General features: G+C 42.4%; 1 protein-coding gene across 8 annotated transcripts in view; it reads right to left on the bottom strand.

Moving 5' to 3' along the window:
- The window catches only part of INPP4A (inositol polyphosphate-4-phosphatase type I A), a 195,754-nt gene that overhangs the window by 47,111 nt on the left and 124,499 nt on the right, over positions 1–24,144 (bottom strand). For 5 of the 8 annotated variants that reach the window (XM_074965253.1, XM_074965276.1, XM_074965257.1 and 2 more), the window contains 11 exons: positions 23,887–23,931; positions 22,359–22,477; positions 22,128–22,244; positions 18,911–18,990; positions 17,494–17,605; positions 16,326–16,416; positions 15,513–15,660; positions 11,519–11,649; positions 6,933–7,037; positions 5,895–6,003; positions 2,052–2,069 (listed from right to left, as the gene is read on the bottom strand). In XM_074965253.1, coding sequence (XP_074821354.1) covers positions 2,052–2,069; positions 5,895–6,003; positions 6,933–7,037; positions 11,519–11,649; positions 15,513–15,660; positions 16,326–16,416; positions 17,494–17,605; positions 18,911–18,990; positions 22,128–22,244; positions 22,359–22,477; positions 23,887–23,931 — 1,075 coding nt within the window. The remainder of the gene's footprint in view (positions 1–2,051; positions 2,070–5,894; positions 6,004–6,932; positions 7,038–11,518; positions 11,650–15,512; positions 15,661–16,325; positions 16,417–17,493; positions 17,606–18,910; positions 18,991–22,127; positions 22,245–22,358; positions 22,478–23,886; positions 23,932–24,144) is intronic. The other 3 variants (XM_074965266.1, XM_074965296.1, XM_074965304.1) reach the window with 1 other exon arrangement.

Below are 24,144 nucleotides of genomic sequence, written 5' to 3'. Positions count from 1 at the left end.
AAGGGGGATGGCTGAGTGGGGGCACAGAGACACATAAGGAGAGGGGAAGGGGTGCAGAGACATGTGTGGACAGGAGGAGGGGTGCAGGGACATGTGGAGATGGGGGAGTGGGTGTCTGAGTTGGGGTGCAGGGACATGTGTGGACAGGAGATGCAGGGACACATGGGGATGGGGCAGATGTGCCAGACTGAATGGGAGAGGCTAGGGGTTAGCCAGGGTCTACATGGAGGAAGTTCCCTAACAATCTCTTCCCCACCCCACCCCAAAAAACCTGTTCCATACTTTTCCCACCTGTACCCAACAACCCTCCAAGTTCACACCCAGGCTCCTTCCCAGCAATTACTTCCCTCTCTTTCAGCTCCTCCGTTACCCCTGACTCCCCCAAGCCTTTGCACTACTTCTGAGGGGTATGGGAAATATGGTTCTGTATTATAGTTTAAATGAATTATTACTCAGAGTTCTGAATTAATATGCCTAGTAAGGAATCTATTTGTCAAAAAACATTTCCTGAATCTTTTTTGTTGTCTGTATTGTTACAGACATACTTGCTGACAGGTATTTTGAAATAGATTACCAAAATAATTGAAACTGGTGTGATTATACTGTGTTATTTTGACAAATAAAATTTACAGAATTTTAAAATATAATATGCAGAATTTTTAATTTTTTGGTGCAGAATTCCCCCAGGAGTAATATTCACTTTTACAGAGTGCTCATGAGATAATGCAGAAGCCTCTCATGGGGCACACTTAAAAAGCAATTGTCCTAGAAGCCAATCTGAAGGCATTTTCATAGATAAATAGATTTTAAGGCCAGAATGGACCATTATGATTATCCAGTCTGACCTCCTTTAAAAGGATAAGTATCATGTCTGAAGGATGTAAAGCAGATGTAACCCCTGAAACGGGCATCATTCTATGTTCTCTGGTCACACACACCTTTCTACAGGGAACAGAAGGACATTTGATCCCCTACACGCCTATCCATACATGAAACAGAGCTCCTTTTTAAGGACTTTTACTGCATACTGATTCAGCCTACTCGATGGTGTCCAGTGTTATTGTTGACAATTCCTCTGATAAATTTCTTTCCACTATAGAATGGTTAACATGCAGAAAGATGATGTATTTGGCAGGAAGGCCATGCAGCATGTTCAGATTAGACTCTTACTAAAAAATAAACACATTTCCCTGGGATGGTCAGAGGAAAGAAACTATTATGGCATGAAGTTCACACGTATTCATTTTCCAATCTGCAATCACTCTTTCAAATGAACAGCTGTCATTCTGCATAAGTAAGCTATATTATATGCTGAACAGATCCTTATCCTTAAATTTTTTTAAAAAAGAACACACAAGCTGCACGTCACTAGATGTGTAAAGTTATAAATAAACAATTTGCATTCTGTGGTGCTTTCAGAAGACATACATGGTCTAATATGTGGACCTGATCCAAAACACACTGCAGACAATGAGAGAGTCTTTCTATTGACTTCAATGGGCTTCAGATCAGGCCACAAGGTCATAATAATCAGCAAATCAACTCCAAGTACTTTAAGGGGAAAAAACTGCGCACGGGTTAGGAACATGTGTATTAGTGTAGAGATAAATTTCAAAAATATAAACCAGGCCCGTTATAACATCATAAAGGCTTAAAGTTATGTGTTATCTCATCCAGTAGAAGTGAAAGGTTCAAAAACTGTTTTGTGTAGCTGTCTCTCCTCCCCTCTGTTATCTATTTTTCTTTGGAAGTAACAGAGGAACAGATGAACACATTGTATTATTCTAATTTGCAAAGTCTCCTGACTTCATAAAAATCAGAGGCAGGTATGAAGGTAGCTGTTCATTACAAAATAAAAGTTGCAGTTGGAAGGACAAATTCATTCATATATCGTGTTCTACGAAGCAGCTACAGACATTTAAAGCACGATTAATGGTGTTATGATGCACAACATTAAAAAAATCTGCACACTTTAAAATATACCAATGTTTGCCCCATCCCAAAAGAAAAAAAAACCTCTCTCTCCAAACTCTCAGAAACAGAAAACTCACCAACATTCCTCATAACTGCTAAAAAAACAAAACCAAAATAAAATTAGCAGATTGTTTGCAAATACTGAAAGCAGAAAACAAAGCAAAGTAAGTTTGGGAAAATGTTTTAAATTGCTTAATATTTTCAAAAAGGCATGTGCATATGATTAAACTTGTAAGCAAAATATACATATACTGCAGAATCACAGGAAAATGGGTTTTATTTGCTCTGGGTGCTGTAAGTGTACAAGGAACACTCTTGCCAATAAGTGGAAAAAATAAAAGTCATCTGTACATAACACTGAAAATGAAAAAGATGGCACTAAATTCTACTATACTATGGTTTGGATAGCAGCAAAGAAGTCCACACAAAACGGACTTCTAACTACTACTCGTTTTTTCTATCTATTAATAGTGGATTCTGTTCTCCCCTTTAGAGCACATCATCCCTAAAAATGTTAATGAAAGCTGTATGTAAACAAGGAGAGATTAGACTCTCAATACATTTTATTTAGTTACCAAAACATGCTCTACAGATTTTAATATAACATGTGATAAGGCATCCAAATGATGGGATCTTGCTATTGACACTCTCTTGGCCTAATGACATTCAGAGATTCATACATTTTAAGGCCAGAAGGGACCATTACAAGTATCTAGCCGTATCTCCTATATAATACAGTCCAAATAGAACTAACACTCGCTACAGAAACTGACTCTGCCACTGCAGATTGACTACCCAGTCTTACACCTGAGATACAGTATTTTTTGCATTTACCAAAGTGTTACTGATTTCTTTTACTTATTACCATATTTCTGGCTTCTTTCTCCAAAGATGAAACCCTGGTGCTTTTTTTAGGAACTATTTTATGGTTCTAATTTTATACATTAGGTTTAGGATGTGATGCCTGAATTACACATACAGGTCAAGCCCCTTTGAGTCAATGCAGTTTGGTTTTCCAAGTTCCAGGACATCTCATTTTTCATTCTGCTTGCAAGGCCCCAAACAATCACAGTAAGAAATGCTCCAAGACAGTGATGTCTGGTTAAGCGGTGAGGATAAAATTCAATAAGCATACTTGATTTTCTATGCTTCTGATCAAATATATTTTAAGATTATCTTGGTACGTACAGTATTTGTCCCTGCTCACTTTTATATGATTTGGAGATCGTCTCAAGCTTCATTACAAAAGTACTCTACATTAATATTGTAATAGGAGATACCCAATAGACTGAATAAGGAAACTTAGGTCCAACAGAGAAAGGGCCTGTAATTTGTGCTACCTTCCGGCAAACGATATCGCCGACAGGAAAGTTATTCTCCAACATAGGATCAGAAGACCTGCAACTTTGTGAAGGCCCAGAAGAAAAATGCAGGATGGAAATGGAGGTTTTGAATAGATTTGATAGAAAAAAAAGACATCAGTGGTTTAGGTGCTTAGATAAGTCAGTGATGAGGGCCCTGTAAGTAACTAAGTAGACAGATCTACAATGCTTCTGAAGGCAGATTTTGGTATCAACAACAACAACAAAAAGTTCAGCCTATCCTATTGGATTTACAACCTTTGCTAATACCATCCTGGAACATCCTGTATGTCAGACGCACTTATAGGAGGCAGTTGCTAGTACTGGTCTCAATACTGTACCATTACATGTACTAGTCTCAGAGTAACAGCCATGTTAGTCTGTATTCGCAAAAAGAAAAGGAGTACTTGTGGCACCATAGAGACTAACCAATTTATTTGAGCATAAGCTTTCGTGAGCTACAGCTCACTTCATCGGCTGCATACTGTGGAAACTGCAGAAGACATTAATGTCATTAATGTAATTTATGACAGCAATAAGCAGACAAACAACTCTTCTAGTGCACTCCATCTCACCAGCCTATGAGAATTTGTTTGTTAGGATCGCTATACTCACTTCCACTCCAATTTTGAGTAATTTATATATTGTATAGTATGGGAAAATACAACTAAACTGGAGGATGTTTACAGTTGAGGCATTCCAGGTCCCTGTACAATTATTGGATTACTTTATTTATTAGTAATAAATATTACTACTAGCTACTGGATCTGATGGAGTCCAAATACTAATTAATACTACATTAATGTCTTCTGCAGTTTCCACAGTATGCATCCGATGAAGTGAGCTGTAGCTCACGAAAGCTTATGCTCAAATAAATTGGTTAGTCTCTAAGGTGCCACAAGTACTCCTTTTCTTTACGTACTAGTCTGACTCTAAGGTTTCAACTGGCACTGCAAGTAGCCCTATCCATTACTAAAATTAGTGCCACTGATGGTACAATTCAGTAGCCTCCAAAAATACTGAATTGAGGTTGGTGTCCAGATCATCCCCTCTCTCTGCGCCTTCCCACCAGCTCTGACTCTGAGGCAGGCTGCATTCCCAGCTTCTTGAAGCTGCACTACTAAAGTCTCCCCTTGGCTGCAGCTGCTCCTGTAGCCCCCAAAGTGGGGTTCTACAGTAAAGATAATGCAGCCCGGAGTCGAATTATCTTTCTCTTGTAAGCTCCTTGGGTATGTCTACATTGCAACTGGGAGTGCGCCTCCCAGCCTGGGTAGAAAAGCCACATGCTAGTTCTACTCAAGCTAGCAGGCTAAAAATAGAAATGTGGACACTGCAGCACTGGCAATGGCAAGGTCTAGCTGCCCCACTCCCTGAGTCCTTTCATTCAGGTGGCTAGCCTGTGCCACTCTCTACGCTGCAACATCCACACCTCTATTTCTAAAGTGCTAGCCCAAGAAGTCACCTGGGCTGCAAGAGCATGCTTCCTGCTGCCGAGTAGAGATACCCCTTGAAGCCTGAAGGGAAACTGTGTGTCCCTTCCCCTTCAGCATACCTGGCCTTCTCAATTTCTGCCACAGCCTGCAGTGTGAATGGCTAACCCCCCAGAAAAGCCACGGTGAGATTTGAAGGTGATCTCACAGAGGTGAATGATTCCCTCCTGCAGGGTAGAAAGGGGGAGATCAGTGTATAGTGGGTCCTCTCTAGGCATGCATCTAGGGGGCACATTCTGGCCTAATATTTTTACTTTACTATGGATGGAGAACAATTAGTAACTACACAGCAGCAAAAAACCTGGGGCAATATAGAGAAACCTGGAGCAACTGGGCCCATAACTAAATCCAACCTGTTAATAAGAAACTTGCATTTGAGGAACTGCTGCGGCCTCTTAGGGAGAGTAGAACAAGTCAACTGATCTGTCTTTGCATAGAGTTCTGAAGCTCTAGGGGAAGGATCAGAGGTGGACGACTCCAGCGTAGAATGGGTGTCTAAGCATGTTGTGGTTTTAGGAAATTAGTAAGAGAAAGAGGCTAAGAAATTACTTTAGCCAACTTCTATCTGACTTCAGAAGGTAAATTAGAGTAATGCTAATCTCAGTTCTTCAGTTAACACCAGAGTCACAAATTAGGATATAGCCCAAGACAAAATTTACTTTGATTTGGAAAATGCTTCCCAGATGCGCTGAGGAAGCAAGCTAAAGGGAGTGGAAGTATCAAATGTAACATATTTAAAGAGATGCCAATGATATTTTCTACCTCCACAGCCAGACAGAACTTAAACTGAATTAAGCCCAATTCAACACTTAAATTGTTCAGTTTAACAACAGCCTTGTAATATTAAATATTCCACAAAAACTAATTTGAAAAGGAACTATCAGTAAACAAAAAACAATGGAAAAACTGTTTTTCTCTTCCCCCTCTTTGAGAAAAGCATAGCATAATCTTCATAGTATTTGGCAGAACTTCCAAATGGAGGTGCAACAAAATCATGGAATGGGATGATTTTACAAAGCCTGGAGATTAAGAAAAGGCAGGTGATGCATTTTATAACTCTTCTACTTACTGTTTCTTTGCCTCTTCAAATTTATGCAGCTTTTTCCGTAGACCCCCTGATTTAAAGCCTTGACAGTGAGCTGCTGGTGCTCCTATGGTTACTATGTCATAATTCTGATCTGGATGGACAAAAAGTGCTTACAGATGAAAGTTCACCATATTTACTTTGGTTGAATCTGTGGAAATTCAAACTACTGAAAGGTAATTTCTCAAATATTCCTGACAGAGACTGAAGTCTTCAGAACAATTTTGAGTGTTAAGAAGTTTGGAACTGCGTTAGTGGTGAGAAACACGCTACGAAGTAAAAGACCCCTGTTTGAAACTTGGACCCCTGTTTCTTGTTCTGGAAGATCTACAAAGACAATATTCCCATGTCTGGAGATGAAGGAGGATTAACCTTGATACCTCAGCCTATCATCCCTCCTATCTGAAGGATACACAAGGCAGCTAGGGTCGACAGGTGGATGGGGCTGAACATTAAATGAAAGGAGAAAATTAGGTCTTTTACAAAGAAGCAAGCTCAGCCTAAACAAGTTAATGGCTTTTTACACATTTAAAGTGCAGCCCCTCACAATTAAATTAAACTAAAGAAAAGTAACAGGGAGGGCCTCTGATGTCATGCCAACCAGAAAAGATCCTGGTGGCTCCTAAAACCAAAGGGGATCCAGCAGATTAATCCAGTAGATACAGCACAGGGATGGAAGGTGGGAGATTTGGGTTCTGTTTCCTAGCTCTGAGACTGATGTGCTACGTGACCTTTGACAAGCTGATCTGCCCTTTGGTTTTGCCATCTATAAAACAGGGGTAATGATACTTACTCTACTTTACTAAAGTGCTTTGAGATCTAAGGATGGAAGCTGCTATTAAAATGTTAAATATTATTAGTACTGCACAGAAGCTACACTGGTTTGGGGGAAACTTAGCTCTGGATGGTGGAAACCCAAAAAAGAGAATAATGTGTATATATATATATATATATACACACACACACACACACACACACACTCACACACGTATACACACACACACACACACGAGAGAGAAGTACCTGATCCTCCATCATCCTGGACTCTCATTCTCTGTATGTGTAAATTTGTGGGCACGAATTCCAATTTTTTATCAGCTTTCAAGCTACTTGCTTTAAACGAAGGGCCTGAGAAATGTAACAGAAAAATATTTATTCTATATCTGCCCTATAAAACCATGACCAACTGCCAGTGTCAAAATACCAACAAATGGGGATTGGGGTTACTTTCAACACTGGTTGCACATTAGGTGGGAAGTAATACTGACAGAAAGTATGACTTGCTGACTAGCAGACTTTTAGTTGTAAGTATATTTGCAAGGCACATGCTGTTAGCTACAAGAGCCACTCACCCGCCTAAATGGCTGGGGGAACTGGATGGTGCCAGCTGCAAGGAAGGGAGATACCCACTGAGGGCACCAGGTAGGCTCCTCCCCTCTTGGAGTTTCTGGCACTCATTCGCCAGGTGGGGCCAAACTGTATGATCACAAAAGTGAAGGGGCAACATAGGCTTAATTTAAAATCCACTTTCAAGACCCTGTGACCAACCCTCTGGTATGAGAAGACTCCGTAACATTGGGGGGGAAATGCCTATTAAAACACAAACCAATGCATAGTCAAATACATTAATTTTCATTGTATTTTGATGGAACATGGTCTCTCTGTACACAAGTGCTGGAAGAGCATACAAGAATACAGTGCACGAACCTGGAGAATGTATTCTTTTAAAAAAAATACTAAAAATCTTCTGATTGCAAGGGGTGAAGAAATCAATCCCACCAGAAGAACATTTATGACAGCAATAAGCAGACAAACAACTCTTCTAGTGCACTCCATCTCACCAGCCTATGAGAATTTGTTTGTTAGGATCGCTATACTCACTTCCACTCCAATTTTGAGTAATTTATATATTGTATAGTATGGGAAAATACAACTAAACTGGAGGATGTTTACAGTTGAGGCATTCCAGGTCCCTGTACAATTATTGGAATACTTTATTTATTAGTAATAAATATTACTACTAGCTACTGGATCTGATGGAGTCCAAATACTAATCTAAGAAGAATGAGTTGGAATTAGATATGCACTTAGGCCCTATAGCGGGGTGGTCACCCGCTCCCTGGTCTAGAAAGGGTTACAGCCAGCCCTGGGAGAGGGCTGGAGCTGTGGGTTAAAAGCTAGGCTGATTGGGGAAGAAGCCACAGCTGGGCCATGCCCCAATCAGACCTCAGCTGGCCCTGATAAAAGGGCTAGGAGCTAGACACTCTCTCTCTCCAGCTTCAGAGGGAGAAGGACCTAGCTGCCTGGGAGCCGTGGGTGCAGGCAACAGAGCAGGGCTGGGGAAAGGCAAGAGAAGCTGGGGAGCTCCTGCCTGGCAACTCCCCAGGCAGCAGGCCCTGTGCAAGGCCAAACCAGGTACTGGGGTTGCAGAGGCTGCAGTCCAGAGGGTAGGCAAAGGCAGCAGGTCCAAACTCCCCTTGGCTACTGATGAATGGCTTGTACACTGCAATCTGCCCCAGTGAGTGGTGGCTAGATGCTGACTGGCAGTAGCCATAGACTGAGGCAAGGTGGGATAGAGGGTTGGAGGTTCCCCGGGGGAGGGGGTACTGCCAGGGGGCAGCACCCAAGGTAAAGGGACATGGGGGCCAGCCATACGCGAGACAGTGGCCTGGAGAGGGTGCCCCGGAGGCTGGAGAGCTAATTCCCAGGACAACCAGCGGGAAGCATCGCGCCGGTGAGTCTCCGCCTTGCTACAGGCCCCGATTCAGGAAGCTTTAAACACATGCTTAAGTCCCTTGCAGAACTGGGGTCTAAATGACTAGCAAATTACGTTTATGTTTTAGCACTGGACTATTATTTTCTCTTACTGTTGACGATCCCTGGAATCAATCCAGCAAAGCACCTAAGCACATACTTGACTTTAAGCATGGGAAAAGTCCCACTGACTTCACTAGAACGTTTATCATGTGCTTAAGTGCTTTGCTGGATCGAGGCCTTAAACAAAAAAGGTAAAGATACAACAGTGTCAAAGCTACAGGTGAATTTAATGTTTACCACAGATAATTGCTCTGTGGGTTCCAATGATCCATTATGCACAGACCAATACAAGTTCTGTGCTCAGTAATTAATATTGTAATATACTGTCACCTACACATGCCTGCCTTTCTAACAATCTGAGGTGGGATGCATGCTACAACATTAGCATTGTGTACACAAACTTTGTTTTACCTTCCTGGGGTTTGGCTTTATTCTCATTGACTGGTCAGTGTCTTTTGAACTGGCGTATCACATGAAAATCACCCTTCCTCCCTTTGGTCACTGCTGTTCTGTGCTTTCAGGGATAAATTCTTCCCCTCTGCAGGGAGGCCAGCACAAAGCCTACATAGCACTTATAGCAAGTCCCACTTAACCCTTCAAAATAGAAGTTATGTGATGCCTAGACCTTTATGCTGGCCCTCTGTACAGAGGGGAATTTCACCACAAGTGAAGACACTGTATGTTAAAACAGCACCTTTGAACTATGAATGAACCCCCATCCTTCTCAATGGTTGTCAACAGGAGTTATGGATGTAGAACAAGGGTATAATATGGCCTAACATGAATACATAATAGTAAGAGAAGTATAAAAGCAAACAAAATACACCCAATCATTTCCCCCATTCTGAATGAAAAACTGGACTAATATTAGGGTAAATAAAGTTACCTCATTCCCCCATTTGTGCATAACTCAATCGGTTATAAACTGCCTTATTTCCCATTTAGTTTTATTAAGATTTTGAAATAATTACACACACACACACACACACACACATTCCTTAAAAAAGACGAAACATGGAAATCAAATAATTCCCATAATACTTTAGAGAGAGCTCAGTATAGGGGGGAAAAAAAACCCCACTGAGAATCTATCAAACAAAGATTTGGGGTTCTTGGAATAAAAACTAAAACCTAGATCATAAAATAATATTACATTATTATATCTATAAGATATTAAAAATTCTAAAATTATTATTAATATAAAGAGTCAGAATATATTGGGGATTTCTGAAGACAGTTCATTACCTACAGAAAGTTAGTTCCTGTTTATTATTATTATTATTTATTATTTATTATTAAGCTGAATCAGCTCACCAGAATTTATATGGTCAGTTTATATTACTCCTGAGGGAATTCTGTGCCAAAACATTCTACACAATATTTTAAAATTCTGCACATTTATGAATAAATAAATGTAGAGGCTCCAGGCCACTGGCTGCACAGAGGTGGGAAATCATCCTGCGGCCCTCCCCTACTGCCCGGGACACAGATTTGGCAATGAGGCTGCCACCGACACTGACACAGTGCAAGGGCTGAGCCCGCCCCAGAAATAGCCTGGGGCCCTGCACCTTTGCACCAGGCACATCAGGTGTGGGCGGGCAGGCAGGCTCAGCCCAGCAGGATCCAAGTGTGGAGAGGTTTAGTGTGTGAGGATCCAGGCATGTGTAAGAGGGTTGGGGGGGGGCAATCGGGGTGTGGGTGGCTCAGTGGCCACTCTGGGTTTATGTGGGATCTGGATGCACAGGGGCTTGTTGGGGGGTTCCGGGTGCAGGGGCAATGGCACTCTGCAGGGAGTCCAGGTGAAGGTGGTGGGGGCTCAGCAGGGAGGTCTGGGTGCTGGGGCAGTGGGGCTCGGTGGGGTGGGGATCTGGGTGCAACTGGTTGGGGCTCAGTGGGGTGGTGGTCCAGGTGCAAGGCGGTCAAGGCGGTCCAGGTGCAAAGAGGTGGGGCTCCTTGGGGTGAGGGTTCAAGTGCAGGGGGTGGGGTGGTTGGAGTTTCCTGCAGCCAGGAGAGATTTCTGGGGCTGGTTCTGACCTGGCCCAGGCCCTGGCCACTCCCTGCAGGAGAAGAGTAAGTCTCATCCTCCCCTACCCCCAGCCCAGCTGGCACTAGCAGCTGTGCCCAGTGCATGGTAGGAGCCACCAGCCAGGGCATCCCCAGCCCCCCCGCAGTGATGTACCTCCCCACCAGCTGCACCGGGAGCCTGAAACAATGTGCCCATGCTTCTGGGGAGGGAGGCGTGACCACTCTTGCGGCTTCCCTTTGCTTCCCCATCAGAAGTCATTTTTCTGTGGGGAAGCAAAGAACTCTGGGGGTGGGGACATGAATTCTGCATGCGCATAGAAGCGCAGAATTCCCCCAGAATATATTATAACATTTATCATTAAGCAAATAATTATTACTTATCATTAATTACATGAAATATAGAGGAGAGTAATGCTAATGGAAATCCACAGAAGAGAATGCAGGTGATAAAAATAATAAAATAACAAGAACAATTTAATGTAATTCATTTTTAAGGAAATTGCAGATTACTTTTTCTTTTCCAGACCTCACTCATTATCCCCTCTTTTGTATGTTAAGTTGCACAATTAATTGATATTTATAAATTAGCTTCTTTGTACAATCACTATAAAACTTTATAATAGAGAGTACAAATATTTTGTCTGTTGATTTTTCCTAGCAAACCAAGATTAAAACCACTTTTTTGGTTCTGAATCTTTGTTTTAAAAGGAAAGTAAGACACATAACAAACATATTATCTATTATTACTGAAAATAAATCTTGCTGACCTTTGTATTGATGCAAGTCAGTTAGGTTTTCTTGATAAGTCAGTATAATTGTTTGGTACTGAGTAACTATTTGTCGACGAAGGCTCTCCCAACAGGGAGACAGCTCTCCCAGCTCTTCTAGTTCACAAACCCTACAAGAAGAAAGCAAAATGTTTTCAACTCAGTTGTACACCTGAGCAAAAAGAAAAAATGCAAGTGATGTCACACAGCAGACTCCTCAGGCAACGCATTCTGAATTTCATGAAAAGAGTTCCAGGCACAAGGGAATGTTTCAAAATGTACTTCCCAATACCCCAGAATGGGCAAAATTAAGGCGCCTACTTTCTTTCCCTCCATTTATCCAGAGTTTTCAATAAGGGATAGATCCCAAGTGGGCCCATATGTGGCCACATGGGGGTAAGCAAGAAGCCTTCCCTCTTCATGTGGCTGCACAGTCTCTGTGCTCTGGGAAGAACAGGAACTGCTTGCTTCCGCTCCCCCTAGGAATAAGGATAAGGGGAGAAGGAGGTGGGACCATATCTATGCCCTGAATCCACCAGTGCACTGTGATGGGGAACAGCTCATAGCCTATTAGGCTGCTTCCCTGCCTTCCAGATCCTATATTTCCTCTTCCCTCCCCTCCTCATACAGAGAAGCAACTGTCTGCAGTTATCACCTCCCCTTTCTCTGTATGGGTGGGGTCGGGGGGGGGAGGTTGGAGAGGGAATATAGAATCTCAAAGGTGGGGAAGCAGCCTCATAGGCTATGAGCTGCAGACAGCTGCTTCCCCGCCTTTGAGATCCTATATACAGTACACACACACGCATAGAGATGCTCCTCCTGAGCGGCACTGTGAGACAGCGTACTGCTGCAGGTGTGGGGCAGATACAGATAAAAGAGAGTGCACAACAAGGTTTGGATACCAGTTGATTCTTACAGATGCGGACCCAGAGCGCAGGGCTCTCGTCATCTTAAACACAAATTTGGGATAGTAGGAATCAGATCTAGCAGTGTCTTTTGTATGCTCTCTCAAGATCCATGATCCATAATTTTTACCAATTATCTGTGTATAACTTGAGAGTCCATTTATGGAATTGACAGAATAATTCTCTATTAATTATATAGTATTTTAGCACATTATCAAAATTAAGCAAGTTTGTCCACCCCACAATAATCCAATGTGTTGACTGCCAACAGGCAACATATAATATCTACCAATAATTCATAGATTTTGAGGCCAGAAGGAACCATCATGATCATCTAGTCAGATCCTTCTGCATAACAGGTCATATAATTTCATTCTGTGATTCCTGCAGCAAGCCCATGGTTTAAAGACTTCAAGTGAGGTGGAATCTATCACATCCTTTAGTTAGATGTACCATGGTGGCATGGACATACCATGGAGTGTAGTATAAATGTTAGGTAGACATATCCCCCGGCTATATGCATCCTGTTACTCTTCACACAGAGCTCTTGTGCAGAAGAACTTTACATTACCCTCTGAGGGGGTCTCAGACACATATAGACAGAAGAGACCATTGTGATCACCTAATTTGACCTCCTGCACATTGCAGGCCACAGAACCCCACCCACCCAGTACTGCAGTAGGCTCATAACCTGTGGATGAGTTGCTGAAGTCCTCAAATCATGATTTAAGGACTTCAAGTTACTAGAGAATCCACCATTTACTCTAGTTCAAACAAGCAAATGACCTGTGTCCCATGCTGCAGAGGAAAGCAAAAAAAAACCTCAAAACCCCTAGGGTCTCTGCCATTCTGACCTGGTGAACAATTCCTTCCCAACCCCTCTTCACAAGCAGCGATCAAGATCAAGCAATCAAGATCACCCAAGTACATTTTAAGCTGTTATCTTAATGGTAGACAGGAGTGTTATACTGGTGTGCCACCTAAAGCTTCATAGTATTTCTCAAGGTTTCAGTACAGAGAGGAATACCTGGGTAGATCTAACGTATCCTGGGAGCATATACTATTAATGTTTTCAACCCAGATTATAATACAGAAAATAAAATATACAATAAAAATATGCATAACTGTAGGTTTTCTTTCTGCAAAAAAATTCAGACAATAATTCATCTTAAAGAGAATTGTTTATTAATTTAACAATATAGAAGATACTGGATGAAAATAAGAAAAAACTTCTATCATCTGATACTCTGCATACCTTAATGGAGAGTAAAGATATGCCAATGCCTTTCATCTAAGGGCCCATTTTTCTTAAATTACAGAAAGTCATTTTCACCTCTAAGCCATACTGTTCAGTATTTAAAAGCTTGTATCACTGGTATTTGCTATGAAATCAGAATTGGTCGGAACATTCATAGAACTTCATTACTCTACAGAAAGTACCCTTGACTGGTGACATTTTCTCGCTAATGCTCGAGTGAATTCCACGGACTAAAGTCTAATACCAAGGAGTAGCTTGTCCTGTTCATTCTAATTCTCTTCGGTTACGTTTAGGTTCTTTAGCATGTCTATCTAAAGGGTCTACAGCGGGGTTCTCAACCTTTTTCTTTCTGAGGCCCCACCAACATGCTATAAAAACTCCACGGCCCACCAGTGCCACAAATGGTTTTCTGAATATGAAAGCCAGGGCTGGCGTTAGAGGTTAGCAAGCAGAGCATGCCACAGGGGCACCCACAAAGCTAAACTGCTCAAGCTTTGGCTTCAGCCCCGGGGGGGCGGGGCTCAGGGCCCTGGGCTTAAGCCTCATGAGGTTGGGCTTTGACTTTCTGGCCTGGGCCCCAGCAAGTCTAATGCTGGCCCTGCCTGGTGGCCCCCAATGCCACCTTGGACCCCTGGTTGAAAACCACTGATCTAAAGGCCACTGAGCAGGGTCCAAGAGTCTGGGTTCCAGCCTGAGCCTGAATAGCCCAAGACCCGCAAGGCCTGAGTCGGTGGGCACAAGCCAGCTGCAGGTGTCTAATTGCAGTGTAGACATACCCTTAGCCAGCAACATTCTTATTAATGTCATTTAGCCTGTGGCAGACAGAACATCGGCCAGGATAGATACATACATCCCTTTACTCTTTTCACACTACTCTGTGAAATTTTAATATCCTCAATAGCTATAAAAAGAGGTTGCTATTAATGTCCCCTGTTACAGGGCACAAAGAATGTTAGATGCCAACAACGTAGTAACTACTTACAGGCCCCACTCACACTCCTTGTGCACCTAAAGCCTCGTGGCCAGGTACCTGGAGGATGCACCATACAGTGCAGCAGTTGGGTAGCCTCCACTGGCAGAGGTCTCACGGGAACCCCCTGAGAAGGTGGTAACAAGCCCTCAATCTATCTAGGTATTCATATCCCACTCATCATTGCAGAATTCAAGTGCCTCAGGTATAGCTGTCCCAGCTGGCACGTATGAGTTAGGAACACCCACAGACCCATCATATTGTGCAGCCTTTTACCTTTCAATTGGACTAAATAATGATTGCTGCACCAAAATACTAAAGATAGTTAAGAACACTTATTAAAAATTCACCTCAGTATTTAAAGATGCTTTTTATAGAACTGCACATCATTATTTGAATAATGCAATCTCCACAACCCCACTTCTGTTATCACTGTCCATTTATCCTGACCACACTGTAAGTTACTCTGTGGGTGAGACCTTCCTCTACCTAGACACAGGTGTAAATCAAGGGTTTAAGTCAATGAGTCAGCCCCTGACCTGTTGTAAAATGTCACAGCTCCATTTGACTTCCACAGAGCTCTGCCGATTTACACTTGCTGAGAATCTGGCCCAACAAAGTTAAAGCAGTGTAAGACACTCCGAAGTGAGAGAAGCATCAGGCCTGTGCAAGATACAGGTCATGGCCAATCTAGTGGTGACATGAAGGTATTGACTTTGTTAACAACAGGGCAGCGACCAAGTTGCTGCAGTCACTATTTCTGCTGCAGTCTCTTTGTTGTAACAATTTATTCTCTGCCAGCTCAGCAAAGGATGCACGTCACTGCTGTATTACAACACATGTACATTTGTTCACCATTACCTGGCTGCATCTTCTTCAAGCAGAAGCTTCACAAACTGTCTGGGGACGTGCAGTGACAGTACACTCTCAGCCATCTGCTCTAAGATTCTCAGGTGGTTCCCATCAGTTGTGGGGAAACGATACATCCGACAAATGGCACCACCAAATACTAAAATATTAAAACCACATTATGTAAATGTGTGGTTTGAGTTCAGCATTGACAAAGTCTCCCTTCACCCATTACATTAAATTACACTGACTAGATTCAATATTGGCTGCTTATAAAAATCCAATTTAACTCATTCACCTATCTAGCTTTTTCAAACGCTATTTTTATAGGAGGGAGCTTTCCACACATAGTCAAAGAAAAAACCCCAAATCCAAAGGTATTCCAAGTATTTTAAAGGAAAAAAGGAACAATTAATTTTTTGAAATTTCTTCACATATTGAATTCTTTCTCCTAATACACAAGTCTGTAGGAGAGGGAAGGACTGGCCATGGTAGATGAATATAATGGCAAACAACATGTAAGATATTTTGCTTCATAAAGTATTGTTTGTACTACAAAGTGCTGTATATACTACAAAGTGCTGTAGTGCAGGTGACAAAATAAATTATTCTTATGGGTCTCAATTCAGCAACCAATCCCTATTCAACTTCAAACACATGCTTGAGTGCTTTCTTGAACGGGGGCTATGATGGAGGCAACAAGAGATTAGCTGTCACCGATATTGTAAACATGCTAAGTATAGTAAGAACTGTCAATACACATAGAGCAAAGATATTAATCTGATAGTAGGTGAGCTATCAATATCTGCCCAATTAGCTGCTTACCGGATTTTAGTAACACATCTTTCCGTAATGAAGCATATTTAGATCTGATTCCTAAAGATTCTGTTAAACTTTCATCAACTGGCAGTACAGTCTAAAAGACACAAATAGTAAAGTCTGTACAATGTAAAACCTCAACACCAAAAGTCAAGCTAAACTGGTGAGACTCAACATAAAGACATGAAGATAATATTCAAAACAGGGAATGTTTAAAATACATATTCCAAACATTTATAATGGACAATAACTATCCTGACCTCAAACTGAAATACTAAAAACATCTATCAGATCTTCAGATAAGGGACCTAGTTTTTATTTGTACTACAAAGTACCTAGCATACTTCTGAGTGCTGTAAAAATGATGGGCTAGATCCTCAGCTGCTGTAAATTGGCATAGCTCTGTAGTCTACATCAATTTACTGGCCCAATAAATGATGATGATAATCCACATTCTGAACACAATACAGATTATATGACTTCAGATGTATTCACAATACAGAGTCTGAAGCATTAAACTTGTTCTCTAAGCAGGCAGGCAACTATAAATATCTGCTCTAGAGAACACAACTTGTTACTATCAGAAAAGATCCAGATTTCAGATAATAGTGTGGTCTGTTCTTTTAAACTATTTGATCGTATTTCTACTTCAAATCTGTTCTTCTTGAACTTCCATTTTCACGGACAGCTTCTAATAATCTAGTTTATGCATTTGCTTGGTACTGCCTTCAGATTCACAAATGGACATCACTGAATTTCTTGTAAAATCAGCTACTTCCCACAGGCATGCATCATGCACAGTAGGTAGTGGGTTTTTTTGTTTTGTTTTTTTAAAGGGTATACTGCAATACAAGCCCGTGTAATTAAGGGCACATAGAATAAGAATTACCACAGACAAGTTTCCATTCCACCATCTTCAAGAACTCACAGCATTACAAAAGACTGTATATCCCAGCCTTTACCCGAAGTATTTCATCAACATTGAACTGTTTGTTACAGATTAACCAACTAATATTTGTACAGTACATTGAAACTGCAAAGGACTATAAGTGCTAAGTAGAATTAGTAAGTGATTGGGTAGAGGGGGAGGCAATTTGCAGATTACAACATTACCTATAACATAGATACAGGATTACTGAAGACAATCTGAAGCTGATACAATATTTACACTCACCCTCCCATTAATGGTGTCAGGAGACCTTGTTACAGGAGGCTTTTGGTCCGTTTTTTCTTCCATTTGCCATCCTATAACTGTGATGTTACCTACACGATCACTTTCAGCAGACCTGCAACAAAAAGTTGTAAAAAGTTTTTTTAGAGAGAGATCTGTTTGTCAATAGGAGACCAATTACTACTACGCACAATATACTGATCTGTGAACTTAATGAACTTCCTTTTGTCTCTACTATCAAAAGCCTTGTCCATGCCTTGGTCATCTCTTACCTTCACTAATGCAACCTCCTTTATGCTTCTCCCACCAATTCCTTCAGGGCTTTCAATATGCTGCTGCTGCAATCATCTTCCTCTCCAGTGTCTCTGACCATGCTAATCCCCTACCAAGATCCCTTCACTGATTTCCCTTCGCATCACGTTCAAGATTCTCACCTTCACCTTTAACCCTCTCTAGCAATGCCACCCACAGTTACACGTTTGAGCTCAGTTCCTTCTAATCTCCTCCTGCTCCCCTCACTCTGCACAAGCTTCCTAACTTCTCCCACACTTGATTTCATACCTCCAAGCTGACCCCTAAGAATGGACTGTGTCCCTGTTCTTTGGCACCAAGCTACCATCCCCACAAGACACTCTCCTCCCATGAAGCTTTTCAACGTTAATCCACCCAGTAAATTATTTTTTAAAATAATATTGAAGATATCTGCTCTGCTTTGAGACTGGTTCTTCCTATAGCTAGAGTGTTGTAAGGACAAACACACTAAAGTCTGTGAGATGCTCAGATACTACAGAAATGGAGACCATTTAAATACCTTACATAGATAAGTAGAGAGACAGGGTAGGTGAGGTAATATCTTTTATTGGACCAATTTCTGTTGGTGAGAGAGAGACACTTTCAAGCTTACAGAGAGCTCAGTAGCTAAGATATCCAATGTAAATAAGAAAAGCTTCTGGTTTTCCAGGGTCTCCTCTGTCTGTCTCTCTCACACACCTTAGATATCAGTATAGTTAAGAGTAGCCAGTTTTGCCAGTGTGTGTGTACTGTGTGTACTGCAGTACACACACACCCTGCATGCCAACGCAATTTGATGAAATACACAAAGAGAAAAGAAACTGCACTTGTGGGTACACTTTCAACTTGCGGAATTAAAGATAACTCCCAACAAACAATTACAGCGTTCTCATTCCTTGTTCCCTGCATGCTTTGCCACCAAAAATCTATCCCAATATTTGAAAAGGTTCTTATGTTCTACATGTTTTAAACATCACCCAATAACTGATTTTCATTAGTAGAGCCCCTGAACTTCGAACACTTATTTTTAATTAAAAATCAAAAACAATTTTCACAACCTGCTCTCGGGCCCTACTAATCACAATGTTAGGAATGTTAGTTTCTGATGGACTGAAACGGCATTACAAACCTTAGTGTTAAATGCAATCTATGGTTCTTCTCCTGAAGTAATTCCTTTACAGTGAACATTCCAGAACCCAATAAATACATCTGAAAAGAGGAACATTATTAGTGTAGAAATTTCAATTCATAAAGCACCTGTCCATAAGCGCAAGTCGTGTACAAGGATTAAACACAACAATTATAAACAAACATTTAAGAACAAAATACTATTATGAATAATAATAAACTACCCAACCAGGCCCAGAAAGCATAAAAAAAACAAACAAACAATCCCTACTACCTTGGGGATTTTTCCCTTGAGGAAAACAAGACCTTCGCTTTCGCTGGGCTTGATGAAAAGGACTCTCCCAACACACACAAGCCAAACCAAAGCAACGGAAATGGTGCAGTCTTGCATGGAAGAGCAAAGTGACCTTCACTCTCTATGTTAATGGGTCAGAGAACAAGCTCAGTATTTCCATCCAAGCAATAATAATGAAAGTCCTGATTGTGCCCCCCACCCCAAAGGCTTATGGGCAAAAGAGAAGATTGGGTAGGACCAGGGAGACGTATCATCCTCCTATTGACTCTCAAAGACTCTACAACCTCAGACTGTGTCATCTATGCTGCACAGCCACCCCACTGAGACTCTGAGGCAGCCACAGATAGGGGGAGTCATGGGATACCCTGATGGAGCCACAGCGCCACGGAGTCATGGGAGAACAGGTAATGGGGCCAGAGCCAGTGCAGACAGAGGCAGATTAAGATTTAGTGAGGCCCTGGGCACAAAGCACATTTGGACCCAGGAGCACCAGAACCAGGGGGAACCAGGGGGCCATGCCCTGCCCACTTTTTACTATGGGCATAGTAGCTTCAGGCAGGTGCACAGCAACAGCAGCAGGGGCAAGCTGATCACCTTCCTGGTGGGGGGAGGCCTCAATACCCCCTTGCCACGAGGCTCAGGTTGCCAACTTTCTAATCGCAGAAAACCGAACACCCTTGCCTGTCCCGTCCCCGCCTCTGCCTTGTCCCTTCTCTGAGGCCCCACCCCTGCTCACTCCATCCCCCCTCCCTCTGTTGCTCGCTCTACACCACCCTCACTCACTTTCACCGGGCTGGGGCAGGGAATTGGGGTGCAGGAGAGGGCTCTAGGGTGGGGCCAGAAATGAGGGGTTCAGGGTGAAGGAGGGGGTTCTGGGCTGGGGCAGGGGGTTGGAGTGCAGGAAGGGGTGAGGGCTCTGGCTGGGGGTGCGGGCTCTGGCTGGGGATGAGGGATTTGGGGTGCAGAAAGGGGTTCCGACCTGGGGCAGGGGGTTTAGGTGCGGGAGGGGGTTCTGAGCTGGGCCAGGGGGTGCAGGCTCTGGGAGAGAGTTTGGGTGCAGGAGGGGGCGCAGGCTCCATCCAGGTGGCACTGACCTCAGGCAGCTCCCGGAAGCAGCAACATATCTAGCTCCTAGGCAGAGGGGCCAGGGGGCTCTGTGCACTGCCCGCACCTGCAAGTGCCACCCCCGCAGCTCCCATTGGCCATGGTTCCCGGCCTCCCTGGCCACCCCAAGCCTACAGGCCACAGGGACATGGCAGTCACTTCCAGGAGCCGCAGGGAGCCTGCAATAGCCCCGCTGCACTGCCCACTGGACTTTTAGCAGCCTGGTCAGCACTGCTGCCAGGGTCCCTTTTCAACACAGCAATCCAGTCAAAAACCAGACGCCTGGCAACTTTACACGGGGCCCTGCCCCTGCTCCTCCTCTTCCCAAGGCCCCGCCCCCTGGCCAGGCCAGAAACCAGAGCGAGGCCATGATAAGAGCTCCCCGGGGAGCTCAGGCCACTGTGGGGAGCCCCAGACCCTCCATCTGCCCTGGGCAGCATGCCCTGGGGTGCAAAGACATGGGCTGGGGGCTACTCTCAGGCACCCTGGCACCCCGCCCAGGGAAGGTGGAGGGTCCAGGGCTTCCCACAGCAGCTGAGGTTCCTTGGGGTGGCTCTTACCATGACGTGGCTCTGGCTTTTGGCCTACTCAGCGGGCAGGGACTCTGGGGGAAGAAGAAGAGCAGGGGGTGGGCCCCCATTTCTACACAGTTTCCGGCGCTCCTGAGGGGGCCCTGAATTGGCCAGGGCCCCTCACCTTGGCCACCTGTAGAATGAAGGAGAGGTCTGAATCTATGGATTTTTCTATGAGGAAGCAAACCCCACCCTCTCAATGGGGCAACGCCAGGGGTGGGGGGAATTTCAGTGTGAGAATCCATCTGAAGACTCCCTTCTCCAAAATTTTCTTTTGCTCATTTTTCTGCAGAAGGGGACGAGCTGGGTGGAAGTTATTACTTTTTCTTGGACTTCAGTTTGTTGGTAGGTAATACACACGTCAGAGGGTGAGTATCAATCATAACATTCACTTCAGGCTGTCCTTTACTGAGATGATGTTTGAACAGAGAATGAGTAATTCCTCAGGCATATAAATTCAAGGGATGATCCAGAGTATCCTTATGTCAGAAAACAGATTGCATGGTTGCTTTCCTGAATGCATCTTCTGGCATTTTTGCTTCAGAAACAACCTTCTATTTTGCAATTCAGGAATTTTTGAAAAGCAAGACTGAGGTGTCAGAAGATTGCAGGGATTTTGATATTGTGGAACTCCATATGCTGCTAAGCAATGATAAAGTGGCAGTGCTAAGTGTTTTTGAATAAGAGGATGCACAGTGTTCATACTGAAATTAAAAACTACACAAAAATCATGGAGCTTCCCTCCCACCCCCAGTTTTCATCAAGAACTTGAAAGTGGGCTCATTTTTGAGAAAAATTATCCTACGATAGGCCCAATTTTGAGGGAAAATGGCTTTGCAGATTCTTAGGTTTTTCACTTGTTTTCAATGAACAATTGTAAAGAAAAAATTACTGTGAAGCAAAATTTGGGGTTTGTGGAATTACGCACAGCCAAATTGCAATCATTTTCATATAAAAACCCTCAAAACACTTTTTTTTAAAATTTCACACAACTCTAATTTGAGGCCAAGAGAGACTATCATTCTAATTTAGAACAGAGTACCACAAAGACGGCACCTTTCACTTTAAACGTGTAGGGCATATTTCAGCCTTTAAATGTGTAGGACACACCAAATTAAGAGCTTTGCAGGGGGCCCCAATGTAAGAACAGGTTTCATCGTACATGAGGTGAAAATCCAGAGCTTTGGTTTAATTTAGAGCAACAGAAATGACAGAAGGATTATGAAGGAATACACAAGTGCACTTACTGTTCCCTGAGATCTATCTTTGACGTCGTACACAGAAAGTTTGATTTGCGTCATTTGATTGATAAGAGAGTCTTGAAAAAAAGCAATACTGCTTAGAAAGATAGGATTATTTGTTCCCTATGATTATAAACAAAAAAAAGTAATATTAATGCAGTGTGATGTATGTTGAAATAAATGTTCCTTATACTAGCTTCAACCTTAAATCCAGAGCAATAATATACCACCACTTACCTCAATAATCTCTGTCTGTGCATGCTTTGTCCAGAATGCCTGAGGAGGTGTAGTGACACTCACTGCGACAAAAGTATTTGGTTTTCGATCTAGCGATGGTGTGAGCAACTCACTGCAAACTTTAGAGGTTTAAGAATATAATTTTTAAAGTCATGGTCTTTCTGACATTGTCCAAAATTCTACAGCTCTCATAAACATGTATAATACAAAGAGTGGGCAAGCGATGAAGGGCCAAATTTTCAGTATGCTTCTGTTTTGTGCATAGGTACAACACTCACGTTTGTGCATGCAAACAACCATTGCACACAAAGATCAGGTAGTCAGATTTGCAGTTACCAACTATGCATATGCAAATGTGGGTATTTTTACACGCACAAAAGATATAACATGCACAAAACTGGAACGTGCTGTGGGGTCCCAGCTGCAATTTAAAATTAGTCTCCCCCAGAAGAACCACTGTGAGAGGTTGGTGGTGCAACCATCACCCTTCCCCTCAGGCACTACTGTTCATAATGGCACAAGGGGGTATTTCTCCAGTGGAAAGCTCATGGGCACGGTGTGCATGAAAAAAGCCTGCAGTCTGCTGAACTCTTTGATCAATAGTATCTTCTCAAGGATATCATTGGGAGTGCTTGAATACCAACCATGTGTCTGCATTGTAAACAGAAGTAGATGATGGTCCATTAAAACAAGAGGGAACTTTATTTCCGCTAACAAAACTATTGTCCTTTCATTCACCTACAAAGCCATTATTTTAACTACTGTGGAGGGGGACATGGAAGAGGAATCTCCTTCCAAAAACTTTGTATGTGATTGCCTTCCATACAGAGCTAAACAGAACTTTGGTATTAAGGCTGAAAATCCATGTTGTCTCCAGTTGGAATGCCGTCATTGTGCCGTCATCATAAAACTTTTGTAAATTAGTTACTCAGCCAGGAACGTGCTCCACAAACGGAACTTTTGAATTTTCATTGAGAAGCTGCGTTTCTTCTAGTTTCCAGACAGGTTAACTGATGCACAAAAAGGTCAAAATAACTTGTCCAAAGTCATTCAACCAGCCACATTTTTAACCATGTTAGAAATCAGGACACTTCTGGGACTCATATTAACCACGTGACTGCAGGAAAGAATGTATAACTGGCAGTGGATAACCACTGGAAAACATTCTGTCCTAAAATATTTGTCATCCATTTATGCAGGTGTGTAATTTTCTTAAAGATTCATAGTGCTAACAAATTGAGACTGAAGCAACAATCTCAATCTCATTAAATCTAAAAGTACAGAAGAAGTTTTAACCTATAGACTTTCAAAAGTATAGCATAGTTGGTTCACTACAGCCTATCATGCTATCTGTCAAGACCCTTTTACAGAAAGCAGGGAAAGCTCCATATAAATGCAAGTGCATATCCCTCTCAACACTTATTTGTATGGTAGCCCTTTCCAGATCAACAATGGTAAAAAAATATTCAACAGCAAATCCCATGAAAACCAGAAACGGTTTTAAAAAGTGTCATTAAAAACTACTGACCTAAGCTGAACTCTAAAATTGGCTCATCTGGATCCTGGATGTTTCCTATAGAGCAGAAAAATTAGTAAAAGATTAACTCTCCATTGTTCTCATACAATTCTTGAATTGAAGTTACAGTTAGAGAGGGGAAACATTTTAGGGAATCTATAGAACATTTTATGTGACTTTTTTTTAATTCAGTGAATCTTGAAAAACTATTTTAAAATATTTACCTCTTTAACACCTGCAAAGCCACTGGATTAAAAAATTTTAAGGCAA

The sequence above is a fragment of the Natator depressus genome, chromosome 1, assembly GCF_965152275.1.
Source record: "Natator depressus isolate rNatDep1 chromosome 1, rNatDep2.hap1, whole genome shotgun sequence".
In the NCBI taxonomy this organism is placed as follows: Eukaryota; Metazoa; Chordata; order Testudines; family Cheloniidae; genus Natator; species Natator depressus.
Note: the sequence above shows the minus strand (reverse complement) of the source record. Positions and strands in the feature narration are given on the sequence as shown.